Here is a 27,942-nt window from a genome sequence, read left to right as displayed (position 1 = left end):
TTCAGAACGGTCGAGAGTAAAAGTTTGAGAAAGCCCGTATATAAAACATTTCAGAACAGTCGAGAGTAAAAGTTTGAGAAATCCCGTATACAAAACATTTCAGAACGGTCGAGAGTAAAAGTTTGAAAAACCCCGTATACAAAACACTTCAGAACGGTCGAGAGTAAAAGTTTGAGAAACCTCGTATACAGAACATTTCAGAACGGTCGAGAGTAAAAGTTTAAGAAACACCGTATACAACACATTTCAGATATTCAAAACAAAAACAAGATCTAAGCAGAACAACTAAATATATTCAAAGCTAATTCTATTAAAAAGAATTTAAAATGAAAACGAGTTACACTATTACGTTAGCAGAGACATTAACATGCAACTGTCTATAGAGTTTTCTCCTTTTCAAAGAAATTTTAACATAGCTCGATGAAAAATTTAATTTAAACCATCTGCATTTCATTAATTGAAATTCAAGTTGAAAATTTAGTAAATATTGAATGAAACATGGCGCCTTTTATTAGATTATAAACCAGTTATGGTGGAATTGTGTTGAAATTGAAATTAGCCTCTGTAAGTAACTCGATTTCTTGTAATTTTTATACAGAGTTCGGTTAGTTTTATATAGTATTTGCTGAATGTATGATCGAAAAGAGCATTACTACCAGATCAAAACCAATATTGTAATAGTTTTGTTTCTCAATAACAAAATTTTGTCAATAAAACCAGCCCGTCAACAACATAAAGTTTTACCAAGAACAGTTCGAACGTATGGTCTTCGCTAGTGAGCAGGAGCCAATGTCATGTGACAAAGCATTCACCAAACCTTGTCTGGAAAAGATAAGAAGGAATTGGACAGACACAATGTAAATCTGATATCCCTTAAGACATTTGCCAACAAGATATATAAAACAGAAAACTCTGTTCGTAAAAGGCTTCGGACTTGAACTTCGTATAATCGCAAGGATCAAATGATTTGGTTAAAGTAGATAATGTTTTGCACTACAGTACTTCATTTTGACCTTGATCAGTGACAAAACAAATAAAAGCACACATATGCACCATAAATGTATTTATCGTACCTCCTATACATTTCTAGGAGTATCATTGGTTAAAAGCAAACACGTGGAGACCCTGTATATTTAATATGGTGTTAGTGGGCGTGTTTTATTTTGATATACGGTTAGTAGCAGTATTACATCCCTTTGTAAAAACAACATGACGTTGGAGAAAAATCTGAAACGTTTCGCCCAAACAACAGATGAAGAAATTGATGATGAACGACTGAAAATAAATGCAGGAAACACATTACAGCTAACAACTTGTTATCGTTGGCATTTGTTTTTTGTATAGATCAATGGAAATAGGTTCTTAATATTGAAGACTTGATCACTTTGATAGGCCACAAGTCTAAATGCCACATGTAAAGATAGTTGATAAAATGAATTCGTTACACAGTGTGCTAACGACATAATACTTTATTTTTTCAAGAGAAAGGGCAAAAATACAAGTTCAAATGCAATATTTGAAAATACCTTCAAGTAAATGTTTTCCTGATACTAATGGCATATTTAGAACATTGATAGTAGTACTCATTTTATATTTTACCTCATTATTTTCAGAGGGCAAGGTCATAATATGTCGTCATGGTTTTTAGTTTAAGATATGATCTCTCTGGTGTATTCAATACGTGATAATACCATACCAGTACCAGTAAATGTTCTAGATACCAATGAACGGTTTAAGACGCTGATACACATTATTTACACTCTTTATTATATTATTTTCAGAGGGACCAGTCAAAAGATGTCGTCATGAGTATTCGTTTAGAGAGTATACATCCGGTATATTTATGTCGCCACAATTTCCCGAAAAATACGGTAACGAGTTGAAATGTGTTTACTTCTTCCGGGCTGATGATCGAGGAAGGATAAAGATTACATTTGACCTTTTCAAATTAGAAGGACCAAATTCTGACAAGGGGCAAGTAATATTTTATAGTCATAACACAATCATCATCCGTCCGAACAATATTCAGTTGACCCTCAATCCAGCTTATATTTTCATGGTATCATGACAGCATTATGCACGAGTATTGAGCGCTCACACACATGTTAACACTGCCACCTTCTGTATGTGCCTGTCAATAGCCTTTAGTTTAGTGGTTGTCGTTGATTCATGTCTGTCATATTTGTTTTTCGTAAATTGTTTTGTAATGGATTAGACCGTTAGTTTTTTTGTTTGAAATGTTTCACACTTTTCATGTCAGTGCATTTTAAAAGCCGACTATATGGTATAAGGTTTTTTTCATTGTCGAAGGCTGTACGGTCGCCTATAATGTCTTACATCCACTTCGTTTGAACTTTGGTTGATACTTGCCTCATTGGCAATCATACCACATTTCCTTATTTTTATATCACAATACATCATTCTTGTGAGTTGAATCAATATTCTATAAAGGACATGCATTCTGTACAGTGATTCAGCAAACAAAATATTTTACACTGCCTCTAGATATAGAACTGTCTTTATCTATGTGTTAATTTAAGTAAATCTTAGAGTGACTTTTAGGTTGATAAGTGTAAGTTAGGAAGTCCAAATTCTGTTTAATCTCAATTAATCTATGCATTGCAATGTGACATGCACGCATGTAGATGCGCATCTTTTGTCAGAAAACAAATGCCATTAGTCTATATTATTTAATGTTCCTAAATACATAAGTATCTACTAGTATCCTCTAATATTGAAAGAATTGGACGATATACGTCGTCCTGCTAAAATGTAATCACTTCAGCTCATCATTAAAGACGTATAGAGGAGGGGGTGGACAGCTATTGTTGGAGGTGTGAGGTGGGGGAGGGGCGGCGGAAGGTGGGAGAGAAAAAAATTCTAAAAGTGGGAGGTGGGAGATAGGGGAGCGGGAGGTGGGAGAAGGGTACACCCCTATCCACCCCCTCATAGAGACCAAGAATAATAATGAAAACGCTTGCCCTTTGATATTTGGCCATTTCCAAGTATTTCATGAGATTGTTGTCTTGTGTTCATCTACCCCATTTCTATTCTTGTCCCAACAAGAACTAAAAAAAAACGGAAATGATATTGCACTCTCAACTGGTTAATTGATCTTTCCTCAAACTGATAGTCTTAAGGGTAATAAGATAGGCGGATCAAGTATCAATTTGAAAATGTGTATTAATTTGTTTGACAGATTTGTTAAAAGTAAATAGATTTTCTAACACGACCATGATTATATATTGTGTAATTTAATGATATTGTCGAAAAATAAAATGCGATATGATAGTTATCATTCAATGGAAAGAAGCGATGGAAAATAAGACGACTTCAGGGAATTGCAAATGATGCTTAAATGTTCGACTAAAATTAGATCTTCCACGTTCTTTTATTATTTTCTGCTACTGAAAATCGATTTCCAATAGAAACTTTACGATTAGGCTTATGGGATTTCATCAAGTTTTTTTATAAGGAATCTTTATGTAATTGATATTTATTTAAGGAGACATGTAAAATCTAAATTCGTAATTGCTGTAATAGCCCACAAACAAGAGGTTTACAAATCTCCTACAAACAGAAAATCATTAAACTGCTAGAATTTACAAATCCTATAATGATTTCCCCATTTCAATACTGTAAATACATTATTCAAAGTAATTCAATGCAAAATCAAAATTATAGTTTTAAATTAATATCTATCTTGAAACTAGAATATCCCGAAACTGCAAAATCCAATTTATTTATTCTATAAACATATTAATCTATCCTCGGAACTGATTTTTAAAACTTTTTTTTGTATTAAATCGTCAACTGATTTCATTTCAGATGTCAGTTTGACTACATTGACATCTATAACATAGATCTCTCTGGATTCAAAGTACTAATGGATAGATACTGTGGGGAAAGTGTTCCGAAAGAATTCATATCTCAACAATCGAAATTAGAAATCGTATTCAATACAGATTTTACCAAGACTCTACATGGATTTATTGGACATTATGAATTCCTGGACGAAAGTAATGCCAGTACATATATACATAAGTATGGGTATGATGTGGGTGATAGTCATTATGTTTATTGGTTAAATATATACATAAAACTGACCCAGCGTAAATATTGAGTTCAAGATTATTATTAGCTCACCTTATCTTAAGGAGTATATTCATTTTTTTCGCTATCATAATCATCTCTTGTTTACGTCTTGCGCCAAAAACCAACCAGCCTGTAGACATGATCGAAGAAACCAAACATTCTATTCTTAAGATTGCTTGAAGTGTTCCTGTTCTATTTAAATCGAAAAATGCTCATCTTACACAGTAAATTCGCAGGGATGGTATAATGTTAACATCTTCAGTACTTTAAGGGCTCTTTTGTGTCTTGGGGTTTTTATTTATATCTTCTACTGAATTTGTTATCTGACACCAAACTAATAAAAACAGCACTAATCATGATTACAAAATTGAGGCCGAGTTTATTTATTCCCAATATCACCGTATGTTATATGTTTGTTGATAATGTTTAATGTCTTACACTGCTGATTTAAGTTACATGGTACATTTGGTGGTTATGAAGTCTATCCGAATCCAAATTGACCATCATCTTAAAAAGAATTCAATATCACATAGGAACACAGTGAGAAATTGATAAACTACTTCTTTTAATAACTCGTTTTACAGTTTAACGCGTGTTATGCACATATTATAAAAATAACTGATAAAATGTATGATATATCAAGAAAATGAAGTTTAAAACCCTGGAACATATGTTTACATTAATGCCTTTAAAAAGTGCTTGCCAAGTTCCATATAATACACCTATCTCACTCACCATAAGGATCTACTTTCTCGCTAGCTTTGTAATTGCTATGGTAACTACTACAACATATGAAGCATATCATCACTTAAATTGACAGGGTTTAGGTTATCATATATCATGATATCGTAAAATGGTATCGGACTTTAAACCTGATCGTGCTCCTGAATAGTGGTATCGCGTTTTCTGTACGATCGAGTCGCTTCCATCAAGTATGGAAATTGATTTCTAAGAGCTTTTTTCAGTGTTTTTTTTTTAGATTTAAATCATTTAATGGAAATTTGTAATTAAAATATATGATATCTGAAACCTTTAGAAATTTTTTTTTGTGATGTTATAAAAAGTATAATATACTAAGAAACATACGTCTTTGTTTTACATTCTACTAGAACTGCTTAGACTCTTTGGCGTAAATTATTGTCAAGTTATAATTGTTGAAATGTTAAAAAAAAAACGAATCACTAGAATGTAACCTTCTATTACGAAAAGCCTAATAGGATACACATATCTGTAATATCGTACCTACTGGTTGCTCAATATACTGATGCTACATTTAAACTATATGATTCAGTAAGTTAGCAATGGCTAACTGTATTTGTTGTATCCTAACGTTAAGTTTAAGGGAATAGATGTGATCATCATAGGCACAAAACAATAAATATAAGTTTCGTGAGAAAATATATTTGGTCTTTTCGCTTAGAAGAAAGAATACGTTTGGAAATATTCATAAATTTCTTATAAATCTGCAGTTAGATTTCAATTGACTAATTAAATAAGGGACAAGAAAACTTTTTTGTTCTGATCAAAAAATGTTTTGGACAAGCCAAAACAAAAATCATACTGTACAAATTAGTGGGTTTAGGTGATCCTTAGAGAACGATTAAGTATCTTAAATCTATGAATTGACTTATAATTTTCCCCTGAAATGCGGCGAAAGAGGAGGGCCAAAATTCTTTTCGAGAAGTTGGATATGCTCTTCTCCTGTTTGCCGCAAATATAATAAGTAAACTAAGGTTTGTATAAAACAAACATGATGTCATATAAATATGGGTAGTTATAGTGAAATATATTTCTATATGCAAGGAAAATGTGTCCTATTTCAAAGTATATAAAAACCATTTTAGATTGGCACCAATTTGGAATGTCGACTATTGGATGTGGGCCGGGATTCCATACAGGTATGACTGGTATAATCACCTCTCCTAATTATCCAGATAACCCAGGAATCTCAACTGAACCTGGATCTCGCTGTACCTGGATAATTAAAGTACAGGACAACGAAAATATTCTTATCACTATGGTGGATTTAGATTTATCTAGTAAGTCGTCTTTACCTCATGAAAAATTAGTTATATCTTAAAACCAAAGAGACTATTTGCATTTCGAACGGTTTCAAATTCTAAAGGACTATGGTTAGTTTCGTTGTTTACACATCATTGTGAAAATAACGTTGGTTTAATTTCCATTATTAATGTCGTTGTTACCCAACCACAACGTTTTGGTGACCTTTCAAACATTTCACCGAATGCTTTGTTTGCACCCCTAAGTGAAAATAGTGTTGGTTGAATTTCCATTGTTTAGGGCGTTGTTCACCAAATGCAACGTTTTGGTGATCGTGTTTCAGAATACAAAAACAATATATTTCCCAGAATGCATAGTTCTTGAATTGTGAATTACAAAAGACAGATTTAAAACTTTACTATAAATGATTATTTAGAGAACTAACAAAAGTACATGTGAGTCACACGTTAATGAGACATCTGCAAATGTTCTTGACTCTAAGGTATTATGAAATCAATATACTGGCAACATATGGAAAACAATCGTTATTGGAACAATTGACAAATGACCGTTATATAGTCTGACTTGGTGTAAGCAATTATTACGGTACATATCATCTCACTAGTATGAGTTATTTATAGTTTTATGAAAGTCGGGAGTCTTAAATTGGCAATATACGCAGGCTAAAATTTCAAATCACAAGGCGATATTTACCAATGTTACTGCATCAGATGCGAATTTCTTCATTGAAGCTCGAAGCCAAACATTTTTTTTTAATCCTAACCCTTATACAAATGATGAAGAGTTGATAAAACCAATCTTCATACTTTAAACAAAAGAAAAAATCAGACGTTAGAATATATGTTAATTATAAAGAAATAGAGAGAAAGCTACCAAGGAGGCAATCAAAAATCACAAATCAATGAAAAAAGACAATAAAATGATAAATAGAAAAAGAACGAACACACAAACGTTTGACAAAAACCCTACATAGAAAACTATAAACCAAGGGTATAACTAAACTCTGATGTTACTTATAAACTATACATGTGAATAGCATATAAAACTTCACAAAATATACGACTGGTTTCTCGATTACTTTTGCAACCATCACATTGTAAACATCCAAATACTGTAAGAACTATCAAGTTGGAATTTGGAAATGTCAACTTGGAACTGAGAATTGGCAACTTGGAACTGAAAAATGTCAAGTCAGAATTTGGAAATGTCAAGTTGGAACTGAGAAATGTCCGCTTAGAACTGAGAAATGTAAACTTGAAACTGAGAAATGTCACTTGGAAATGAGAAATGTTAAGTTTGTAATGAGAAATTTAAACAACAGAATGTCCCTACAGGTCTTTCGTACATTTGACTTATCAAAAGCGATTTTTTTTCACACTTATCTTAACATTTTGATATAATCACCTTGTATGACGATACATTAGAAAATGATGTCGACCAACATAGAAAGTCAATGTCGCAAAATACCCAATGGTAGTAGTTTAGGAAATTTTGTTTCTGCAGAAAAAATATCAGAAATAAAAAGTCAGATTTGAAATTTAAATCCAGAAAAACACTTCTGATGGATACAATTTTTAAGTGTTATTTCCATTTTTAAAAAGGAAGTTTCTTGAATAAGTTTCATTAGGTACGCTGGAGATTAAAAGTTTGGAAAGTAAACATTCCCGAAAACGCCAGAGAGCAGAAAACCAGAACAGCCTAAACTGTCAAAGGTTGTCTCCGTTTTTATCTTATTTTTTCGCTCTAAGGTATCCGGTTTTTATGACAGTCTCTTTCATTTTATTTACTAAATATAACGTGACGGTGCGGTAGATCGATAAACTTTCTGATCAGACTTCTATTCTGGTATCATGAGAAAATATAAGAGTGTAAAATCATGTATCTCGCTCGCGTGTGCAAACACCTAAGATCACCTCAGTATTTGGTAGAGGTCGTGTTGCTCGGTCTGCAATTTTCTATGTAGTGTTTTGTAGACTGTTTTGTCTTTTTGTCGTTTTTCGTATTTTTTGCCATGATGCTGTCGGTTTTAATATCTTCAACTTATAAATTCATAATAGTCACTTTGGTATCTTTCTCTTTTTTGATACACAAATACATTCGTGACGGTGACAGTACAACGTTAATAGTGTCGATTCCAGTCGTTCTTCGCATTACCCTTCTGTAGAAAATTTTGCATTATAAGCACACCCCTGTTTATAAAGTCAGTATAATCTGAACATGCACGCACACACCATTATAATCGAGATATATAATAAATGCTATAGAATTTGGTAGAGGGTAAGACTGATCTGACGAAAATAAGGTTGACCATTAAAACGTTTAAACCCGCTGCATTTGTTTGCACCTGTCCTAAGTCAGAAACCTGATGTTCAGTGGTTGTCGTTTGTTGAAATGGTTCATACGTGTTTCTCGTTTCTCGTTTTTATATAGATTAGACTGTTTGAATGGTTTTACACTAGTCATTTTGGGGGCCCTTTACAGCTTGCTGTTCGGTGTGAGCCAAGGCTCCGTGTTGAAGGCCGTACTTTGACCTATAATTGTTTACTTTTACAAATTGTGACTTGGATGGAGAGTTGTCTCATTGGCACTCATACCACATCTTCTCATATCTATTGACAATGGGAACTGATTTTGTCACGTGCGTCATAGATCCTAGTTTCAAGTTATCCACCTGTCATTTTCAGGGGAAAAGATCCAGCTACTTATTTCACAAAAAAATCTTAAGAGAAAAAATACTCGTAAGTCATGAACATTTCAGTATAACTTACGGTCAAATTTTGTCGTAAGATTATTTGTGAAAAGCTCTCCAGATAAGTAATTTAAAATCAATTAAATTGTCTGCTCACAACCCTCACAAATCTAAAAAACTGTTGGAATAATTACAGGAAGTTGACAATATATTATATCTTCTTTTTTTACAGTATATAAATAACACATAGCTGAGAGGGTGATAGGGCAGATTGTTACCCCGAGAAAACATTGTCAACTGAGGCGAAGCCAAAGTTGACAATGTCTTTTCGAGGGGTAACAATCTGCTCTACATGTATCACCCTCTCATATATGTGTTATTTGATTTATTATACTGAATGTTCTGTTATTACTGTCTATTAAATTTCAAATTCAAAGTAATAAACTATAACGTCTTTTACATAACAACCATCCGTAATTAATAAAGCGCACACTTGATCAAGCGTCTCCGTGAAAGGTAATACAGTATTTACCATAGGATATAGTAAATTGTCTCCCTCGTATAAACCAATCAAAATCTGGCATTTTGACATGAAGTATAATAATATAAAATATCACACTGCCTTTTTTAATCTGTCAATCTATTATATCAATGCTTTCTAGGGAAATAACCTTTAAGTTTATTGTGTTGACATTCTTCGTGATAGTTTGCTGGTGTTACACTTTGCATTATATTGTGTAACAGTGGCAATAAAAGCATTAATAATTACGTAGAGAAAAGCTTTTTTTACAGTCTTCTAGGTATAATAATTTTGCATTATAAGCACACCCCTGTTTATAAAGTCAGTATAATCTGAACATGCACGCACACAACATTATAATCGAGATATATAATAAATGCTATAGAATTTGGTAGAGGGTAAGACTGATCTGACGAAAATGAGGTTGACCATTAAAACGTTTAAACCCGCTGCAATTTTGCTTGAACCTGTCCTAAGTCATGAACCTGATGTTCAGTGGTTGTCGTTTGTTGATATGGTTCATAAGTTTTTATCGTTACTCGTTTTTTTATATAGATTAGACCGTTGGTTTTCCTGTTTGAATGGTTTTACACTAGTCATTTTTGGGGCCCTTTATAGCTTGCTGTTCGGTGTGAGCCAAGGCTCCGTGTTGAAGGCCGTACTTTGACCTATAATAGTTTACTTTAACAAATTGTGACTTGGATGGAGAGTTGTCTCATTGGCACTCATACCACATCTTCTTATATCTATTGACAATGGGAACTGATATTGTCACGTGTGTCATAGATCCTTAGACCTAGTTTGAAGTTATCCACCTGTCATTTTCAGGGGAAAAGATCCAGCGACTTATTTCACAAAAAAATCTTAAGAGAAAAAATACTCGTAAGTCATGAACATTTCAGTATAACTTACGGTCAAATTTTGTCGTAAGATTATTTGTGAAAAGATTTCCAGATAAGTAATTTAATCAATTTCTACGTTAGAAATAAATTGTCTGCTCACAACCCTCACAAATCTTAAGAACTGCGGGAATAATTACAGGATGTTGACAATATATTATATCTTCTTTTTTTACAGTATGAAATATCACAGAGCCTTTTTTAATCTGTCAAACTATTATGTCAATGCTTTCTAGGGAAATAACCTTTAAGTTTATTGTGTTGACATTCTTCGTGATAGTTGGCTGGTGTTACACTTTGCATTATATTGTGTAACAGTGGCAATAAAAGCATTAATAATTATGTAGAGAAAAGCTTTTTTTACGGTCTTCTAGGTATAATAATTTTTCGTAATTCTTATAAAATAGCCCGTGCAATTACCCAATCAAAAGATGTAAGAGATATAATCGATATAAAAGTATATATTGTTTATAGTGTTCATCAATCAAAAAGTAACAACACAACGGGAAAAAGAAGGAGAAGATGGAAGATACCATATGACAACCAAAACCCACAAGACAAATAAAAAGCAGACAGCATCATGGCAAAAAAGAAAATTGACGAAAGGATATTATGTTGTATTTTTTTTACCTATTTTGGGTTGAGTTTGTTCCTTTTGTTTGTAATTACTTGTCAAATTTCAGGTTGTTCCATTTTCGCATAGATGTTGTTTTTCCTTAACTTGTTTTATTGCAAGATGTTCGCATACACGCCAGGTTTTTTAATTGCCAGTTTTAATGTTGGTTGTTCACATATACCTGACTTCTTTTTTATCTGTTTTATTGCAGGCTGTTCACGTACACATCTATTATTTTTTGTTTCATTGCAGGTTGTTCACATACACGTCTGCTGTTTTTCAATGGATTTACTGTACCGTTGTATCCTGACGAAAACTATTGTGGGAAATCCCGATACGTTCAGGAGGATTTAGAATTTATTTCCGGCAGTTCTAGGCTTGTTATAAGGTTTGCTTGATATTGCTTAGTTCTTATACCACTACCAAAACTTACTTTGACTGCTCTTCAACTTTAGAAATGATTTGTCATTCCAATACACCAGTTTCGCAATTAACTGCGCATGTCTAACCTAATTAGCCAAACTATGAAATCACGCGATATATCCCGATAATTCATCGATTGGGGCTTAGAGATTGATAACACCGTGACTACTGTTGTGTTGTTGGTTGCAGTGATGGTCGATCTGGAGTGTCAGCAATTAATCTTAGGTAGACAAACGAGCGTCTTGCTTATCTATAAGTACTTTTGATAACCTATTAAAGTTAGCATAAGTTTCATTTAGAGTTGCCAAAGAGTTCACTAATAGTCATATTTATTCATTTTATACGAGGAGAGTATTTGTATATCATTTAAAGATTTTGTTTTGTTTTGTTGCCTTTAAAGAAAAATGCTTTTTATATGTAAGGGTGTGGCCGATAATACAGAATCAAAGAAGCACAATGTATTATATTCTTTTGTCCTTCTTATAGATATGAGGCTAATCCTCAAGTAGATGCCTCTAAATTCAAATTGGTTTGGACAGCAGTCACTAAAGTGGAATTAGGTTAGTATAAACCTACGTTTAAAATGCATTGTGTCCGCCCTATTTACAAATCTAATTCGAATCATAATCTGCCGATATATCAATAAAACGAGAAGTGGAGTATGTATCAATACGACAACAACTGTATGACACAAGTTTCTTGCGCTGAAAGTTCCGGAGGATATTCACTAATTGGATGAATCCGTTATCTTTTTGTACTGTTTGTCGCCAAGAGTATCAACTGCCCAGGAGTCACTGTGCCGGCATTTGTAATGATTTTATTATGTTTACCTTGTTTAATTCTTGATTTTGTTTTCAGTTTTACAAAATAAAGACTATATTTTCTATAGACAAGGTTGACCTTAACACTATTATAGCTTACTACGTATTAAGCTTTCCAAACTTAAACAGTTGCATGAAAGCTCATTGTGAAGATTAATATACAAAAAAAAAGCCTGAAGCACATATTGCTTTGGTTTATTTGCACGTGGCTGATACCACTGCTTATTGACCGTATTTCCCGAGCCCAGATTTATCGTTCATCCAGTAATCAATATGGCAATGATTTTACACAATACATTTCTAAACAAATTCTCGGCTGCATGCTATTTTGTGACTTGTTAGAACTGAAATTTTTGTTTTTTAAGGGGTTAATTTGATTTTTTGTTTGTTTGTTATTATGTTATGTTGTTTTTGTTTGTATTAATAACTTCTTTGTTTGTTTGATACATAAAAAGGAAACCAGAAATAACCAAAAATATAGGGCAGTACAACAGACACTACAAACAACCACCATCCGACTCCTCTGAGAAAAAAGGACGAACACAAAAAGTAACGAATTCGAAAAAACGAGTAACAACTTTTTTTTTATTTTATTTTTTTTTTAGTTTGTTTTAGTTTTTTGGGGTTTTTCATGGTTTTTTTTGTTGTGCGTTTGTGTGTGTGTGTGGGGGGGGGGGAGTGGGTAAGGGGTTGATTGTTTTGGTTTTGAATATCAAGATCTATTATTTAAGTCTTTTGGAAGGTGATACAAAATATTAGAGCGTGGAACGTAGTAACTTTTGTCACTTTTTAATTTGACTCACCATGCACCATCTTTATATGGTCTGCATTTGAAACGAATAATAAAAATATTACTAAAACGAGAAGCTGAGTAAACGACAAACAACAGAAATCCATCAAACAAAAACGAATAAAAAACATGCTAGATATCTAGTATCAAAACTTCTACATTATGTCTGCATTGCAAATTGGTACAAACCATTTCTGATAGTATTTTTTTCTACTTGATGTTTTAAGTTCGTGGTGTCTTATCAACCTATCATACATTATTGGAAGAAGGAATCCAAGTCTTTGTCATTAACCATATTCATTACTTCCATGTTCCGTCTTTATGTCTCCAATTACAGCTAACTATAATTAAAATAAATTCCTATTCGCTTGATCTTTGATACTAGCAAGGTCTCTTATAGTCACACAACCAAAGGAATTATATAAAAAAAAAACTTAAAAGGTTCGCCGTACTGAGAATTATGGGTACAAAAAATTAATCTATGAACCAATCGAGTTCAATTTTGCTATGGTTTTTGCAAATGTACGATCACATGGCTAATTCAGGACTATCAGATTATGAAGCAAAGGGTTTTAGAACATAAACGCAACAGGTATTCCATAAGATTTAATTTTTTGTGTGAAAGAAGCTTGTTTAGGGAAAACATAAGCCAACATAAAGGAAACAACATTAAGTAAGTACATAGCTTTTATTTGGGGGGATAATTTTGTCATTTCACTGGAAGATTTGATCTGACATACACACTTTTGCAGGAAAATGTCACCAGTTTTTATGTCATGAGACAAAACACTGTTTGGAAAAGAAAAATAATGGATGTAAAACCCCAACATATCAATATTGCATCAACCATTCATTGTTGTGTAATGGTCTTCCAAACTGTGGAGTAACTGACAATAGCGATGAAGCAAGATGTAAGTAAATATGTATACTAGAAAAGAGAAAAAATAATAGACTGGTGTCTCCAGGATTTGGTAATATGTTGTTAAGGGTCGTGTCGTTTGTTTCATTTTTAAGTGTAAGGTTCAACTTCTACCATTTTTGGTTGTTTGATCAGCTCATCGTCGTTTGTATCAGGTTTTGGGTTTTCAATTATTACGGTCTAGAGCATCACTGAAAAAACATTAATTGTCGAAATGCGCATCTGGATACCAAAATCACTTAGTAAAAAAATCCTACGGAAAACGGGGATTGACTCAGGTGCTGAGGAAGGATAAACAGTTCAGAATTTCCAAACATATATATAATTATATAATGCTGATTGAAAATATATACAAGACGCCAATGTTAAATCTTTGTGAAATATGACATCCCTATAGATTTGGTTGTAGCAGACCAGATCAATGATTCCAGTTCTGTGTTAGCAAATTTATATACTGTCAAACATAATTCAATAGTTCAGATCTATTTCTGGTTTTGTTTAATAAACTCATGACGTACGTTATAAATATAAGTTGAAATGGACTTTCTTCGTCCAATGTTTTAAATGTTACTTCTACCAGAGACATATAATACATTTAATTGTAATATACGTCTCTGTCCACAAAGATTAAAACTATAATATGTTTACCAAGAAAAATACAAAATTCAAAGAGGATGAAACGCAAGACGCTGGAGATGGTTATTAGATAGTATCCAATGTTGTCACGTCATCACAAAGACATATACATGTAGCAAACTGAAGGCGTAGAAGCAAGAGACATTTTACTATTACATGTCTATGGTGTGGGTGATATGAAGTACACACTTCTTTAATTTGAGAGATGTTTATGCTCCAATGTTATGATAGAATTGCTGAAAAAATTAATATCATATCGAGAAGTGGATATGTATTGCGTTAATAGTTTTCTATATTGGCGTCGAGTCGATTATTCTAAGAATAATTAGTAAAAGATAACATCATACGTTACCAACACAACAACAAGTTAATATGTTGATAGTTTTTTGTGTGGCTGAGTATAGATAACTTAAATGGTTGAACGGTATAAAATTACATCCTGAAATAATGGCGACAGAAAATATAATCCTAAATCTGTGTACATGTTAGAGAAACCAATTGCATAAAGCTTGATGACTGATCAAAGATGATATGTAACATGTTGAGCACTGTTATCTATTAAAAAAAAATATAAACAAACATGCACTTATGTCATCGACGTTCTTTCTTTTTTATGCCCTGCCTACGATAGCATACTCAGAACATTATCTTTTCCGGTCTGTGTGTCCGTCCGTCCGTCCAATATCAGGTTAAAGCTTTGATTTAAGGTAGCTTGAAGTTTTGGTTTAGTGTAGTTTGTAGTCATATTTATTTGAAACTTAGTACACATGTGTTTTATGAAGTAAACAATTAAATACATATTCAATATAAGTATTTTGATCCAGATTTTACGCTTCACTGAACATAGAAATGTGACATGTTAATTTTTTGGTTTAAGGTAATTTGTTGTCATATCACCTTGAAATTAGTACGCATGTTCATTTTGAAGTGAACTGTTTGATACATATGTGTCAAATAAGGGTATTTTTACCAAGATTTCACGGTTCCATGAAAATGGAAATAGGAAAATTTACGAGCATGGCATGGTGTCCGTAGTGATTTCTTCATTTTTGTTCATTTATTCGACTTAGGCTTGGGTGACCTTAAACCTAATTACTGCATATGGATTTAGTGAAAAATAAGTTGTTCGATACAAGATATGCAGTGTTTCTAATATAAGATTGTACCGGTATGATTAAGAATACGTAAAATTAAGGAAAATAAGCTGAAGTAATAAAAACCACTGAATTGAAAACTGTCTGTGACACAAATTCTCTAAGCGCCTGTGTCATTCATGAGAGAAAAGTTCAATCATAATCAATAAAAAATTGCACAAACAAAAAGAACACAGAGGAGTGAATAACTAATGACGAGTAACACATCGGCTAGAAAGTCGGACACTTTTACATGCAGATAGATAATAATTCTCGGTTTAACTAACTTTACTGATACAATGATAATAAATACGATGTTAGAATAAATATAGAATCATGAGATGTAGCCGTTGAGACATCTATCCACAATAGTCCAAAAGACGTGGATATGATGAATTATAGATCACCGTACAGCCATTAACAATGAGCAAAATCCATATCGCATATTATATATAGTCAGCTATAAAAGGCCCTGACATGACAACATGTGAAACAATTGTCTACACGATATGATGTAACACAGTAAGGCAAAACAAAACCACATACCGCGGCTCTATTGACCCAACTCAGTTGCCATTTTCCCACTCGGACATGATTCTCCGAGAATCAATTTTAACGGTAAACATGATACTGCTAATCGTTCATCGTCCTAATATTTTGTTTACAAACTTGGCGAGTCTTCATGAGTTAACAGTGGTCATTTTTTAAATGTTCTTGAAATATTCTTGCCATTACTTAGATTATAATTTTCATAGTGTCATGGCGCATGCTTTAGATTATTCTGTATCTTTCAGGTTTAAACAGATTGGTATTCATTATAATATATGTTGCCGTGCCCGTCTCAGCTATTCTGTTAATACTCGTAATAGCATTATTGTGTTTTCGTTACCGAAAACGTAAACAAAATGTAATAAAAATGGAGTCACAGAAGCCACCACAGACACATTGGGTATCACCACACATTAGAACATCAGATCCAGGTTCCATTGCTGCACAATCCGCTACTTTGTTAACAACGAGTTTTGTTTCGGATGATAAAAATACGACTGATTTTGTTGATATGACAATAGATAGACGAAGAAAAATTCAGAATCGAACAATTGAAAACATTAAAAGTAGTGAAATGTTTAATAAAAGAAAAGAAAGAGATAAAAATGTTCATTATGAAGGAGTTGATGTTGGTTCGAACAATGAAGATGAAATTCATGATATAGTGACACATAATATTCATTTAGAACCTCAGATGCCTAATCAAGGATTACGAACTCATAAAAAACGATCATCGTATCATATGATGGAAGAGCTAAATTTAGAAAATGGACCTGATCCCGATGCTCAACTAAACGTTTAGTGTTTACATTAAGGGGTGGCACGCGTTTGGGGTGTCGGATATAGGGAATAAAAAGTGGGGATGTAGGATATAGGGAGTAAAAAAGTGGGACTGTGGGATCTAGAGTTAAAAAAGTGGGACTGTGGGATCTAGAGTTAAAAAAGATGGGATCTTGGAATACAAAGGAAAACAATTGGGAGATTGAAAGATAATTACAAAAAAAACAGGAATTGATAAATGAACACTTCCGTATCACCACCTCTACATTATAGAATTGAGAATGTAAACCGGGAATATGTCATATGCCATTCCATCATTTCAGTTATTCAAATTGACCAACTGCTGTAGAATGTATTATATTTTTTTCATATTTCATTTCCTGATATCATTAGTATCTTTTTATATTAAATCCTCATTCTGTATATTGAAGCAAAAATAATTCCTAATCAATCGCATCATATATTTTTATTCACAAATGTGCAAATGAATCAAACTTATGCAACTATACTTTACATTTCATATTACATTACTTAAGTCCGTAAATGAAAGTAGATTTTAACATATTGAAGATGTTTACATAGATAGTTGTGAGATAAATGTTAAATTTAACATAATAAATAGATGACAAAGGAGCAGGTAAATGATAGTTTAATATTGACCTTCTAATTTTTCATAAAAACGAAGTTTTGTAATTCTAAATTCTAAATTTGTAACATTTGATGAAAAATTTGCAAATTAGATAGATAGCTGGCAAATACCATATCAAGCAAGTTTTGGCATATTCCATCAGTGATGCGTTTTAACATCATAGGATGGAAGTCGTAATTTTGATATACATCAAGTTAGGTTTTTCTTTTAATAACACTAACCACGTGCATAGAACCAATATACTTTCTTGTTTGAATGTGAAGCACGCCTCTTTTTCCCTATGAAAGTTAACTTATCCCAAGGTTGTGGCCCGCCAGTATTTTCTGGAAAGCAATATGGTTTTAAATGCATTTAAAATCTAATAGATCTCATACCTGTGAAGATATAATGTTTTATGCAAAAAATAAACTGTTAAAAAATGCTTGGTTTACACTTTTGGTTTTCCGAATAGGGTTTATACTGTGCATTACAAAAAGTCGTATTTTCCAGTAGTTCACGCTTTATGACGTTGCTGTATAAAAATCTTCTATCATGACCGCGACCGATATTAGAGTGAAGTACGACAAGATTTCTTATCAGTAGGTTAAAAACTTTGAGCTTGCCATCATTCTTTTACATGGTAAAATATTATTCATTAGTTTGTGTCTTTTGTTATCTATATTATATCACTATTCTTAAAAGAGATAAAGCGTTCACTGCACTGAATCTTATTGTATGGTCTTCTATGTAAGTTTTTTCGTCCACTGGTCTAGATTAAACTGGGATGACTGAGATCTGAATTAATCAAATAACCCCCGCCATATCTAGTTAAAAACTTCGTCGCTTGAAGTATAGTGTAATGTCTTAACGTGTTTTGTTATTTTACGGTTTGGTGTTGAAGGTAGGTCTTTCATTGTTTTTATTTAAATTATTCGCTCCTATAATTACGATTAAGAACTTGACGTATTGTAAATACACCTGTCCAGTCTTTTGTTTAGGAATATTATGTTGCTCTCTAGATGTCTTTTGCCTTTGCGTTGCTGTCTCATTAACGTAGACACCACTTCTCCTTTTGTTCATATAGGTTTATTGAAAATTGCATATAATGTATAATTGGTTAAGATGGGATATGAAATATTTCTATTGTAAAGCCACTAAGATCCTACCTGGCTCTACCCCTTTTAAGTACCAGTGAATTAATATATGTAACGGTATTCATTCCATATCCGCCAAAATAATATATGCAAGAGCATCAATTCCATGTGTTGTATTGTTTTGTTTACTCCATTGATACTGTATGTTAAGTTCAGTTATAAAACAGTAACTATACTTTTTTTATATAGTTTGTTCTACGAGTAAGCATACCTTAACTTAAACTTTATTATACTATCGTTGTGGTACATAGTGATGGCGAAGTCAGCCCTTCCGTTCGATAGTCCTTCTGTTCTGAGACTACTATAACATATAGTGTTATAGTAGTCTCAGTTCTGTTCCGATTTTGTATCCGCAACTGCTCCTGATCTACTCAACAGAAATATGTGAAAATATCACCGAATATTAATCGCATGACGTTCTTTTGCACCCCTTAGTTTCATTTCTCCGATCAAGGATTTTTGGGATTTACTTTGCGATGACATCGATTTAATCATATCTGCCAATTGGTCTTTAAGTTTAACGCAACGAGACAATCCCGCACCCGAAGGCGGGCTTCAGCTGGTCCCCAAACAATAATGTAAAATAGATAAGCGAAATGGACGCCACACTAAACCCCGAAACATACAAATAAACCAAAAAAAAGGATGAAAATTTTGTTCTGCATTTTATTTAGTTGTAATCTCTGTCCTGCCTTTTTATTTTTCACTCTATTCGGTCCTGCCTTTTTTTATTAGTTTATCCTGACTTTTTTTACATAAATTGTCATCCTGCCTTTTTTTTTTGCCAAGTTGCAATCCTGCCTTTTTTTTACTCAAAACTCCTGTCCTGCCTTTTTTCAAATTTCATCCTAGCCCCCCTCCCCCCATAAAAATCAAATGGTAGCTCCCTAATGTCAACGTTTCGCCTTCTATTTTGTTATTGGTCTCAATTTGTTTTGGGGTTTCATTTACCAAGGTAGAAATTTGCCAGGGAATAGGATATATATGTGTGAGCTTTGCTCACAATACCTCTAGCTTTTATTACGGTGTATCTGCTTTTTACTAACAAATACGTTTCTCTGGCAATTGGCCGAAATTTTCACAAATTTGATTTTGCCTATTAGTACTGTTAAAGGCAAATCCACGTGGATTAGCACAACAAAAGACCTAACTAATATCTTGCACTTATGATGTTTTGAGGATACTTTAAATTAATTGCTATGGACTGAAATCTTAAACGTTAAAAACTTTTTTGAAACCTGTTTCATAGGTGTATTGAAATTTTCAGATTATAGTAATAGCAATGAAAATCACTACGCAGTGAAGATAACCATTTAACGTAAATTCTTTGTATTAAAATTTAACCACGGACAATTTGAGCTGCGTCAATGGCAACTTGCTTATTTTTTTAATTTCTGTGGTGACGTTGAGTGAATAATAATATGACAGGACTTTCTCAAATTACGACTTAGATCCTTTTGAAATTTTACATAGCTGCTTTTTTAAAGAATTGATTATACAACTAAATGTATTTGATTTGCAATTAGACATTTTTGTATACAAATACATTGTACTGGAATAAAAAAAAACTTTGGTGATATTCCAATCAAGTTTGGAAAAGGGTCTGTTCTAATGGATTAATTGCTTGGTATAATTAGCCATACAATAGGTTCTTCTTCCAAATGCTGCCCACATTCAACATGATGAATATTCTGGCAAGGTGAGCATGATTAAAAACGGGATAAAAACAAATTGTGCAGTTGATTTAGTTCGAGGTTTTGGTCACTTGCGACTTGAATATCTCGAGAGACTTTGCTGTGGCGATATCTGGAGGCAGTTTGTTCCAATCCTTGACAGTGTTAACGAAGAAGGACCTTTCCTAGTCTTTAAACTGTAATTAGGTAAAAATAAGTTTAAATTGAGACAACTCTTCAAAGAACATTTCAAGATTTCAAATTTTGACTGTACTATTGACCTCCAGATATCTTTTGGTTTTATTGTGTTTTTTGGTTGATGTCTCAATGAAAATATATATGAATATAAATAATAGTGTGGAGACACAGAAATGTCTCATGTACCAGATTACAACATCTGAATAATTCCTAAATGTATTTTTTTTAATTTTTGCAATGAAAAACATTCCTTTGTATTTATTTTGTATTGTTAATATTTCAGATCATTCTTTGTAGTAAATAAATCAAAAGAAAAATGTTTGATTGTTTGTTAGCATTGATATGCCTATATATGCCAATATGAAATGACATATTACCCATGATTCCTGAATCCAGATAAAGTTTTCAAAGTTTAGATAATAGTCCTATGTTTCCATATGAAAGAAGTGCAGATTAACAAGAGAAAAGTTAATTTTGTAATGATCTGCATTTCATTTCAAAACATACTGAGTGTCACGTAAACAGCTGATATCAAATGCTGGCTATTAGTCTGGCAGATCAAGTGCACCTTTCCATTTGAACTTGGGTGAGATTCATTTCTCAATTTTAATTCTATTAATTCCTAGGCAGGAGACTCACTCTTTTTCCCTTAAAAGTTAAAAAAAAAACATCCCTCTTTAAACTTGTCACCTGTGAGGGAGGTCTTAAATTTCCCTTTGACAAAAAATAACCCTAGTATTTTCACCCCCTTTCATTATTTGATTGTTTTTATAGTGTTTTCTGTGTTAGATTTTTATTACATTCAAAAACAAAGCTTATTACATAGTAAAAAGGCATCTTAGCCCATATTTTTTTTTTTAAGAATTAGATCCATGTATAGTTATATAATAAATATATGTTTGTGCTGAAATATTTAAATATCTGTATCTCTGATTGAAAAAAGGTTGTCATGCACAATCTCCCCCTAGTGAAGGTGGAAAGAGGAAGATCTCCCACTATGTAGAGGTTTGCAGGTATGTGAGCCAAAGACTGAAGTAAAATGACAACAGCCCTTCTGATACATTGGAATGTGGAGTAAAAAAAAGTACTAACACAGAATATGAGTTCAACTTTATTTTGGAAATTGATAAAATTTTAAATCTGTAACAAATACTTGTACACTCCAAATATATGATATATATTTTTTTAAGCCTTTAAAACATATCACAACTTATATGATAAATATATTCTAAATCACAACTAGACTTTTTAGTAATATTGTCATAAATTAAAAAATAACATTTTAGATGAACATCAACTGATATGTCATTAATGTATATAACTTAATACAAAGAGACATTTATCTAAACATCATATTATATTATCAAAAAAACTGATGGAATGACCAAATATATGATAATAACACAACTTCACTTCATTTATGATGTTTTAGTAATGTTTTGCTTTTAAGTAAATTATAAAAATAAGGAGATGTGGTATGATTGCCAATGAGACAACTATCCACCAGAGTTCAAATGAGGTGGAAGTAAGAAATTTCATTTTTTAAATACCGGTACTCTATTTTGGTATAAATCTTTGTGAAATATAATTTTTTTCTAAAATGAAAAACAATATTTGGTATTATTTGTGTAATTTTAACACTAAAGATCATGCACAAAGCTAGTACAAAGAATTTTTTACCCAAGTAAAACTACTTGTTTCGATTCTTTGGTGAATTAATAACTACCTATTAATCTATAAATAATCATAACTGTCTCAAGATAATACAGTAGATCCTGAGTTTAATAACAATTCACAATCATTGCAAGAAATAGCAAAAAATGACAGATTGATATGTTCTGTAATAATTTACCATTCTTTTAGAAAAAAAAAATCATTCTTAAACTGTCCATATTCAGAAATCTAAGCATTGGCTAAGAAGAAGCAATCTTTAAAATATTTGTAATTAAAAACTTATAGCATGAAGATAATTTGTAGTCTTTAGATTATTATGACGAATTAAATCTAAAATAAAAAAAAAAAAACCAATTAATTATTTTAACTGGTAAAATGCACCAATACATATACATATTAACTGTTGTCTATGGTCCTGGAAAATATATTTTCTTAAAGTGATGAATTCCAGCATCTATCCTCATTGAATTCATTTATTTTGTATTATAACCCAATGAATGACGAACATTTACGACTTAGCTGTTTGAGCATTTACATGTAGTTAGAAAACAAAACTTGTTCGTAAGAAGAATCATAAATTTTTTACAGCTATGGTATTTGTAAGAAGAATCATAAATTTTTTACAGCTATGGTATTTGTAAGAAGAATCATAAATTTTTTACAGCTATGGTATTTGTAAGAAGAATCATAAATTTTTTACAGCTATGGAAACTCCAAAAAATCCTTGGAAGAAAAACAATTCTACACTTATCCTGTTATTGTATCATATTTTGATTTGGCTTATAATTGTTACCCAAGTAGTGGGTTGGTAAACAACCAATTACCGATTTCATGGTTCCTCAAACAAACAAGTAATCCTTTAACCATTCTACTTTGTACACACTGAAATAATTAAGTTATAATAGATCATGGTAATAACCATAGTGGGTTACCTGCATAAAGGAGGCAACATGATTGTTTTGAAAATACTCATGTGTGTACAGATTCAAAATGATGACAATAAATATCCACAAAAGTGTGTACAGATTCACAAAGATGACAATAGATATCCACAAAAGTGTGTACAGATTCACAAAGATGACAATAGATATCCACAAAAGTGTGTACAGATTCACAAAGATGACAATAGATATCCACAAAAGTGTGTACAGATTCACAAAGATGACAATAGATATCCACAAAAGTGTGTACAGATTCACAATGATGACAATAGATATCCACAAAAGTGTGTACAGCTCATTGCAACCAACTGGAAAATTTCCACTTGTAAATAGCAGATTTCCAGCACAGCAAAACAGACTAAGATAGCAATGTTTAGGGTATCCATTTCATATACTGTGGATTCATTTATTTTCGTGGGTTCCAATTTTTTCGTGGATTGAGGAAAACTTCCATTTTTTTGGATACTTGATTTCGTGGTTTTGCTTTAGTCAGCATATATTTATATGGAACAATTGTAATTCATTGAACATTTCAATTCGTGGTTTCCCTGTACCCACGAAATCCACGAAAATTAGTATCCAACGAATAATAATGAATCCACAGTATTTCACATTAAACTTGAGCTTACAGAGATATCTGATTCTCAACTGAGGCATAACCATTATAGTGGAGATCGTCCACATAGCTGTCATATCTGTTAGACAGAAAGAAAATCTACTAAGCTTATGCACTGGAATTTTTCTAGTTGGTTGCATCTTGCTAAACTTATATTAAAAGCATCTCTTATATATATATACCCTGAAAATACAAATGTTGTTGAAAAAAAAAATATATGCTGACTTCCAAGCAGGATGAACTAGGTATAAAATTGGTTCAAATGATATGAGAAAAGTACATTCTTTCCACTCAAATCAAAATTAGCACTAAAATGTCTTCTAAACATAAAAATAAAGGAATAAGGAATGTCATATTCAGGAGAAAGCAATAGAAACAATTTTAATGGCATTGGACTGATTATTGCACCACTATAAAACAACTGACAAAGACCTGATACAGAAATGGCATCATCTGATTAATTCTTCATCAGAATGTATCATATACAACAGAGCCTGTCTCTAGAGATCTCTGTTTTAACAGACCACTCGTATTTGAAATTTGAAGAAAAAAAACTCTTTTTTTTGTCACTATAAAATTCATATTGAAACTATTGTTTGGTGAGATGGCAGAAAGGGTGGTCTCTCAAAACAGAATTTACAAATATTTATACTATGCATTCTATCCTTAATTAACATACAGACGATAAAAAGTAATTCATTTGGTTTCTTTATTATGTTAAAACTAGCACCAATTGAAAAAAAAAAGTTCTCTTATTACCTCAAATAAATTTTTTGAAATTTTTTGTATCTTACTCTTTTGTAATATCTTTAAACATATTAGAGTCTAACATTACTACAGTATCATTTGAGGTATATCCTCCACTAGTCTCAAGAATATCCACATACAAAACTTCCATATAAAGTTGTAATTAAACCCATTCTCTTGGTTCTTTGAGAACTTTGATTAATTCTTCCTCTTTAGATCCTGATTCTGGTTCATGACAATACTCCCATCTCTAAAATATAGTGATGAATTGTTACTATGTAGCATGTATACACATAATTATCAATTAACATAATTAGGATAGGAGTTATTATCCTTGACCACCATGATGGAAGGCAAACTGATTGATTTTCAAAATAAAGTTGTGTGGTATAAATTTATCCTGGGACTTTAATCCCTAGTAAAATTATGGTCACAGACTTGATTACCTCGGAAAAAAAGTCCTGCAGACATATTTTACTACCAGACAGAATTTACTGTTACATAAGCATGTCAGATAAGAAATCTTAAACCAGATCCTAGGGATGAATAAATCAAGGCTTAAACATTTAAAAATTGTTCAGAAGCACAAGTTGAATCATTATATTTATTATTAAAATGTCAATCTATGAAGGCCTTTGTGCATGCTTACCTCCAACATAGCAGCAAAGGGAAATAACTCAACATCAAATAATGCCAATCAATCCATTGATTGGAAAAGAGTAAATGAAATAAAGATGATACTAAAATAACTGTGTGCAAAGGGAAATAACTCAAATTATGTCAATCTATCTGTCTTTTGGAAAATGATAATACTAACAAGATACTGAAATAACTGTGTATAAAGGGAAATCAAAATTTAAAATCTACAAGTCGGTAAATAAATGAAATATTTCAAAAGCAACACAACAGGTGAATTCACAAGAAAAGAAGAAAAATAAGAACCACTAACACTCTGGAAGAATAAACCCCTGTCAATGATCACATTTACTTAGAGTCATCAATTTTCGAAATACCAATCTTCATGGGTACAGGCGAACCACAAATTCAAATGTTCAACAAAGAATAAATTTTCTATAGGCTTGTGTGCAGACTTTAACAAAACCATGAAATCAAATATCCATAAAAATACATTTTTTCCTAAATCCACTAAAATTGGTACCCATGAAAATAGATGAATCAACAGTATAATAAATCTATTCTCAAATAAAAAAAACGTACTGCTGTAAGAGGTAGAGACATTAGAATACTCTCAATTCTAGCTCCTGGTGTCATTAGTCCAAACTTTGTACCTCTGTCATACACAAGGTTAAATTCTACATATCTACCACGCCTCAATAGCTGCCACATCCTACAAAATATAATCTAGTAGTTTTGACAAGGATTAAATTCTACATATCTACCACATCTTACACAATATATTCTCTCTAATATTCAACTCCTTGATGTTTTGAACATACATATCACCACGATAGACTAAATTCCAATCAGCCAGACTATTGACAATTAGTTAAACTGATTGAGGAACCAGATTTTGATTATTTATTTGTCTGCTAAAGTTAGCTAACTGCCTGAATTCTTAGAAACAAGAACAGGCTATCATGAACTATTTTAAATGTTTGGAGAAATATGTTAATTATCTTCCTCTCTCCACAGCAACAAATAAACAGAATCCAACTGATATATAAAAAAATATTATCTCCTCCCATTAAAATTACTTTCCTTTATATTGCTTACTGAAAATAAATGCTATTTTTTTTAATTTTTTCATCAGTTTAAATATAATTTATTGTTCAAAATAACAAATGGTTCAGTTACAAGTTTTACAACTTAGTAATACATACTCATATTTATCTCCATTTACACAACTATTGAAAATATCAGTTTACCTTTCAGCATATGAATACCCCTTGTTTTTATTTTTCTGTACAATTGGTATGTAGGATGGTATCACAGCATCAGCACATTCCTGTTAAAAAAATGAGAAAGTCAAACTTTTGCAATTAGGACAAGAAATACTGAAAATTCAGAAATTATTGCAATGGGATATGTTTTGCAAATATAACAAGTGAAACTGCGAGCTACTGCTCACTGATGATACCCCCGCCCAAATATTTCGGTAAACAGGAAGTTGTTGAGTGATGAATCTTAAAACGCATCACACTGTATAGATGACTTATATAAACCCTGAAACCGAATTTCAGAAATCCTTGTATTGTAGTTCCTCAGGAAAATGTGATGAAAATTTTCAACTTGGCTATCATGTGTAAAATGATACAAGTGTTCGGTAAACAGGAAATTGTTGAGTGATGAATATGAAAACGCATCACACAGTATAGCTGACTTATATAAACCCTGAAACCAAATTTCAGAAATCTTTGTAATGTAGTTCCTGAGAAAGATGCGACGAAAATATTCATGGTACGGACGGACGGACTGACAGACGTACTGACGAATAGATGGACTGATGGATGGACGGACTGACAGAGGTAAAACAGTATACCCCCACTTTATTATTTTTATGCAGCATTTCCTAATATTGCAATAACTAATCTTGCATTTGTGTCCACTAATCAAAAAATCGCAATAATAAATGAACACAATAATTTCTAAATTTACAGTAACTAAAATATCGTTCATTTTTGTAAAAAACATTAGAGGGGCGGAAGGACCTTTTTCTGGACATTGGGGATTGGGGTATTCAGAATTGGGCCTTCATTTTTGCGGGAATTTTGGGATATACACCTATCAGTACTCGGGAATTAATGATTAATTTTTCAGGATCTGGGAAAGAATAATTAATTTTTTCTGAAATTTGGGATAACACCCCCTCATAACATCCCTCACATAAATAGTCTTCTCATTTCTTGCTTTCTTAATCCTTTGCTTCATGTTGATGCCTTTATACAACTCTCTCTTAACTCATTATAGATAACTTTGAACATCTCTTACAAGAGGCCATTGTTTCAAGGGATAAAAAAAGACAAATAAATGTGTAATAAAATTTAAAAGTTAAATGTGTGTATGGTTCATTTATAACAGTTCTTATTACCATGAATTTGTACAATAAAGGGGAAATAACTTTGAAATGTATCAAAACTAGTTTACAAAAAAAACCTGCACCATGTCAGAAAATAAACAAACCTACATGGTGCCACATGTGAAGCAGGATCTGCTTCCCCTTCCAGAGCACCTGAGATCACTGCTGGTTTTTTGTTGCTAAGACTAGTTTCTATGTTGTATTTTGTATACTGTTGTATTCTTTTGGTCCTTTTAATGTTTTTGTCATGACATTGCCAGTTTGATATTGACTTATGAGTTTGACTGTCCCTTTGGTATCTTCCTCCTCGCTATTGATTTTTTTTTTCATTTAGATTTGTAGTTCTTTTCAACATTTAAGATTGATTGATTGTTGGTGTTTA

At 32.2% G+C, this 27,942-nt stretch overlaps 2 protein-coding genes across 5 annotated transcripts in view; one reads left to right on the top strand and one right to left on the bottom strand.

Moving 5' to 3' along the window:
• The window catches only part of LOC127724062 (cubilin-like), a 29,950-nt gene extending 11,382 nt beyond the window's left edge, over positions 1-18,568 (top strand). The window contains exons 3-9 of the mRNA XM_052230854.1: positions 1,782-1,974; positions 3,829-4,019; positions 5,940-6,134; positions 11,094-11,229; positions 11,751-11,824; positions 13,628-13,786; positions 16,358-18,568. Coding sequence (XP_052086814.1) covers positions 1,782-1,974; positions 3,829-4,019; positions 5,940-6,134; positions 11,094-11,229; positions 11,751-11,824; positions 13,628-13,786; positions 16,358-16,914 — 1,505 coding nt within the window. The 3' untranslated portion in view covers positions 16,915-18,568. The remainder of the gene's footprint in view (positions 1-1,781; positions 1,975-3,828; positions 4,020-5,939; positions 6,135-11,093; positions 11,230-11,750; positions 11,825-13,627; positions 13,787-16,357) is intronic.
• Positions 18,569-21,643: 3,075 nt separating this feature from the next.
• LOC127724061 (oxygen-dependent coproporphyrinogen-III oxidase-like) overlaps positions 21,644-27,942 on the bottom strand; it is a 29,829-nt gene continuing 23,530 nt past the window's right edge. For all 4 annotated transcript variants that reach the window (XM_052230850.1, XM_052230851.1, XM_052230852.1 and 1 more), the window contains exons 12-14: positions 26,410-26,489; positions 25,742-25,871; positions 21,644-24,773 (exon numbers count right to left, since the gene is read on the bottom strand). In XM_052230850.1, coding sequence (XP_052086810.1) covers positions 24,687-24,773; positions 25,742-25,871; positions 26,410-26,489 — 297 coding nt within the window. In that variant the 3' untranslated portion in view covers positions 21,644-24,686. The remainder of the gene's footprint in view (positions 24,774-25,741; positions 25,872-26,409; positions 26,490-27,942) is intronic.

Source organism: Mytilus californianus, unplaced genomic scaffold (assembly GCF_021869535.1).
Source record: "Mytilus californianus isolate M0D057914Y unplaced genomic scaffold, xbMytCali1.0.p SCAF_14, whole genome shotgun sequence".
Lineage (NCBI taxonomy): Eukaryota > Metazoa > Mollusca > Bivalvia > Mytilida > Mytilidae > Mytilus > Mytilus californianus.
This window is presented reverse-complemented; position numbering and strand designations above follow the sequence as displayed.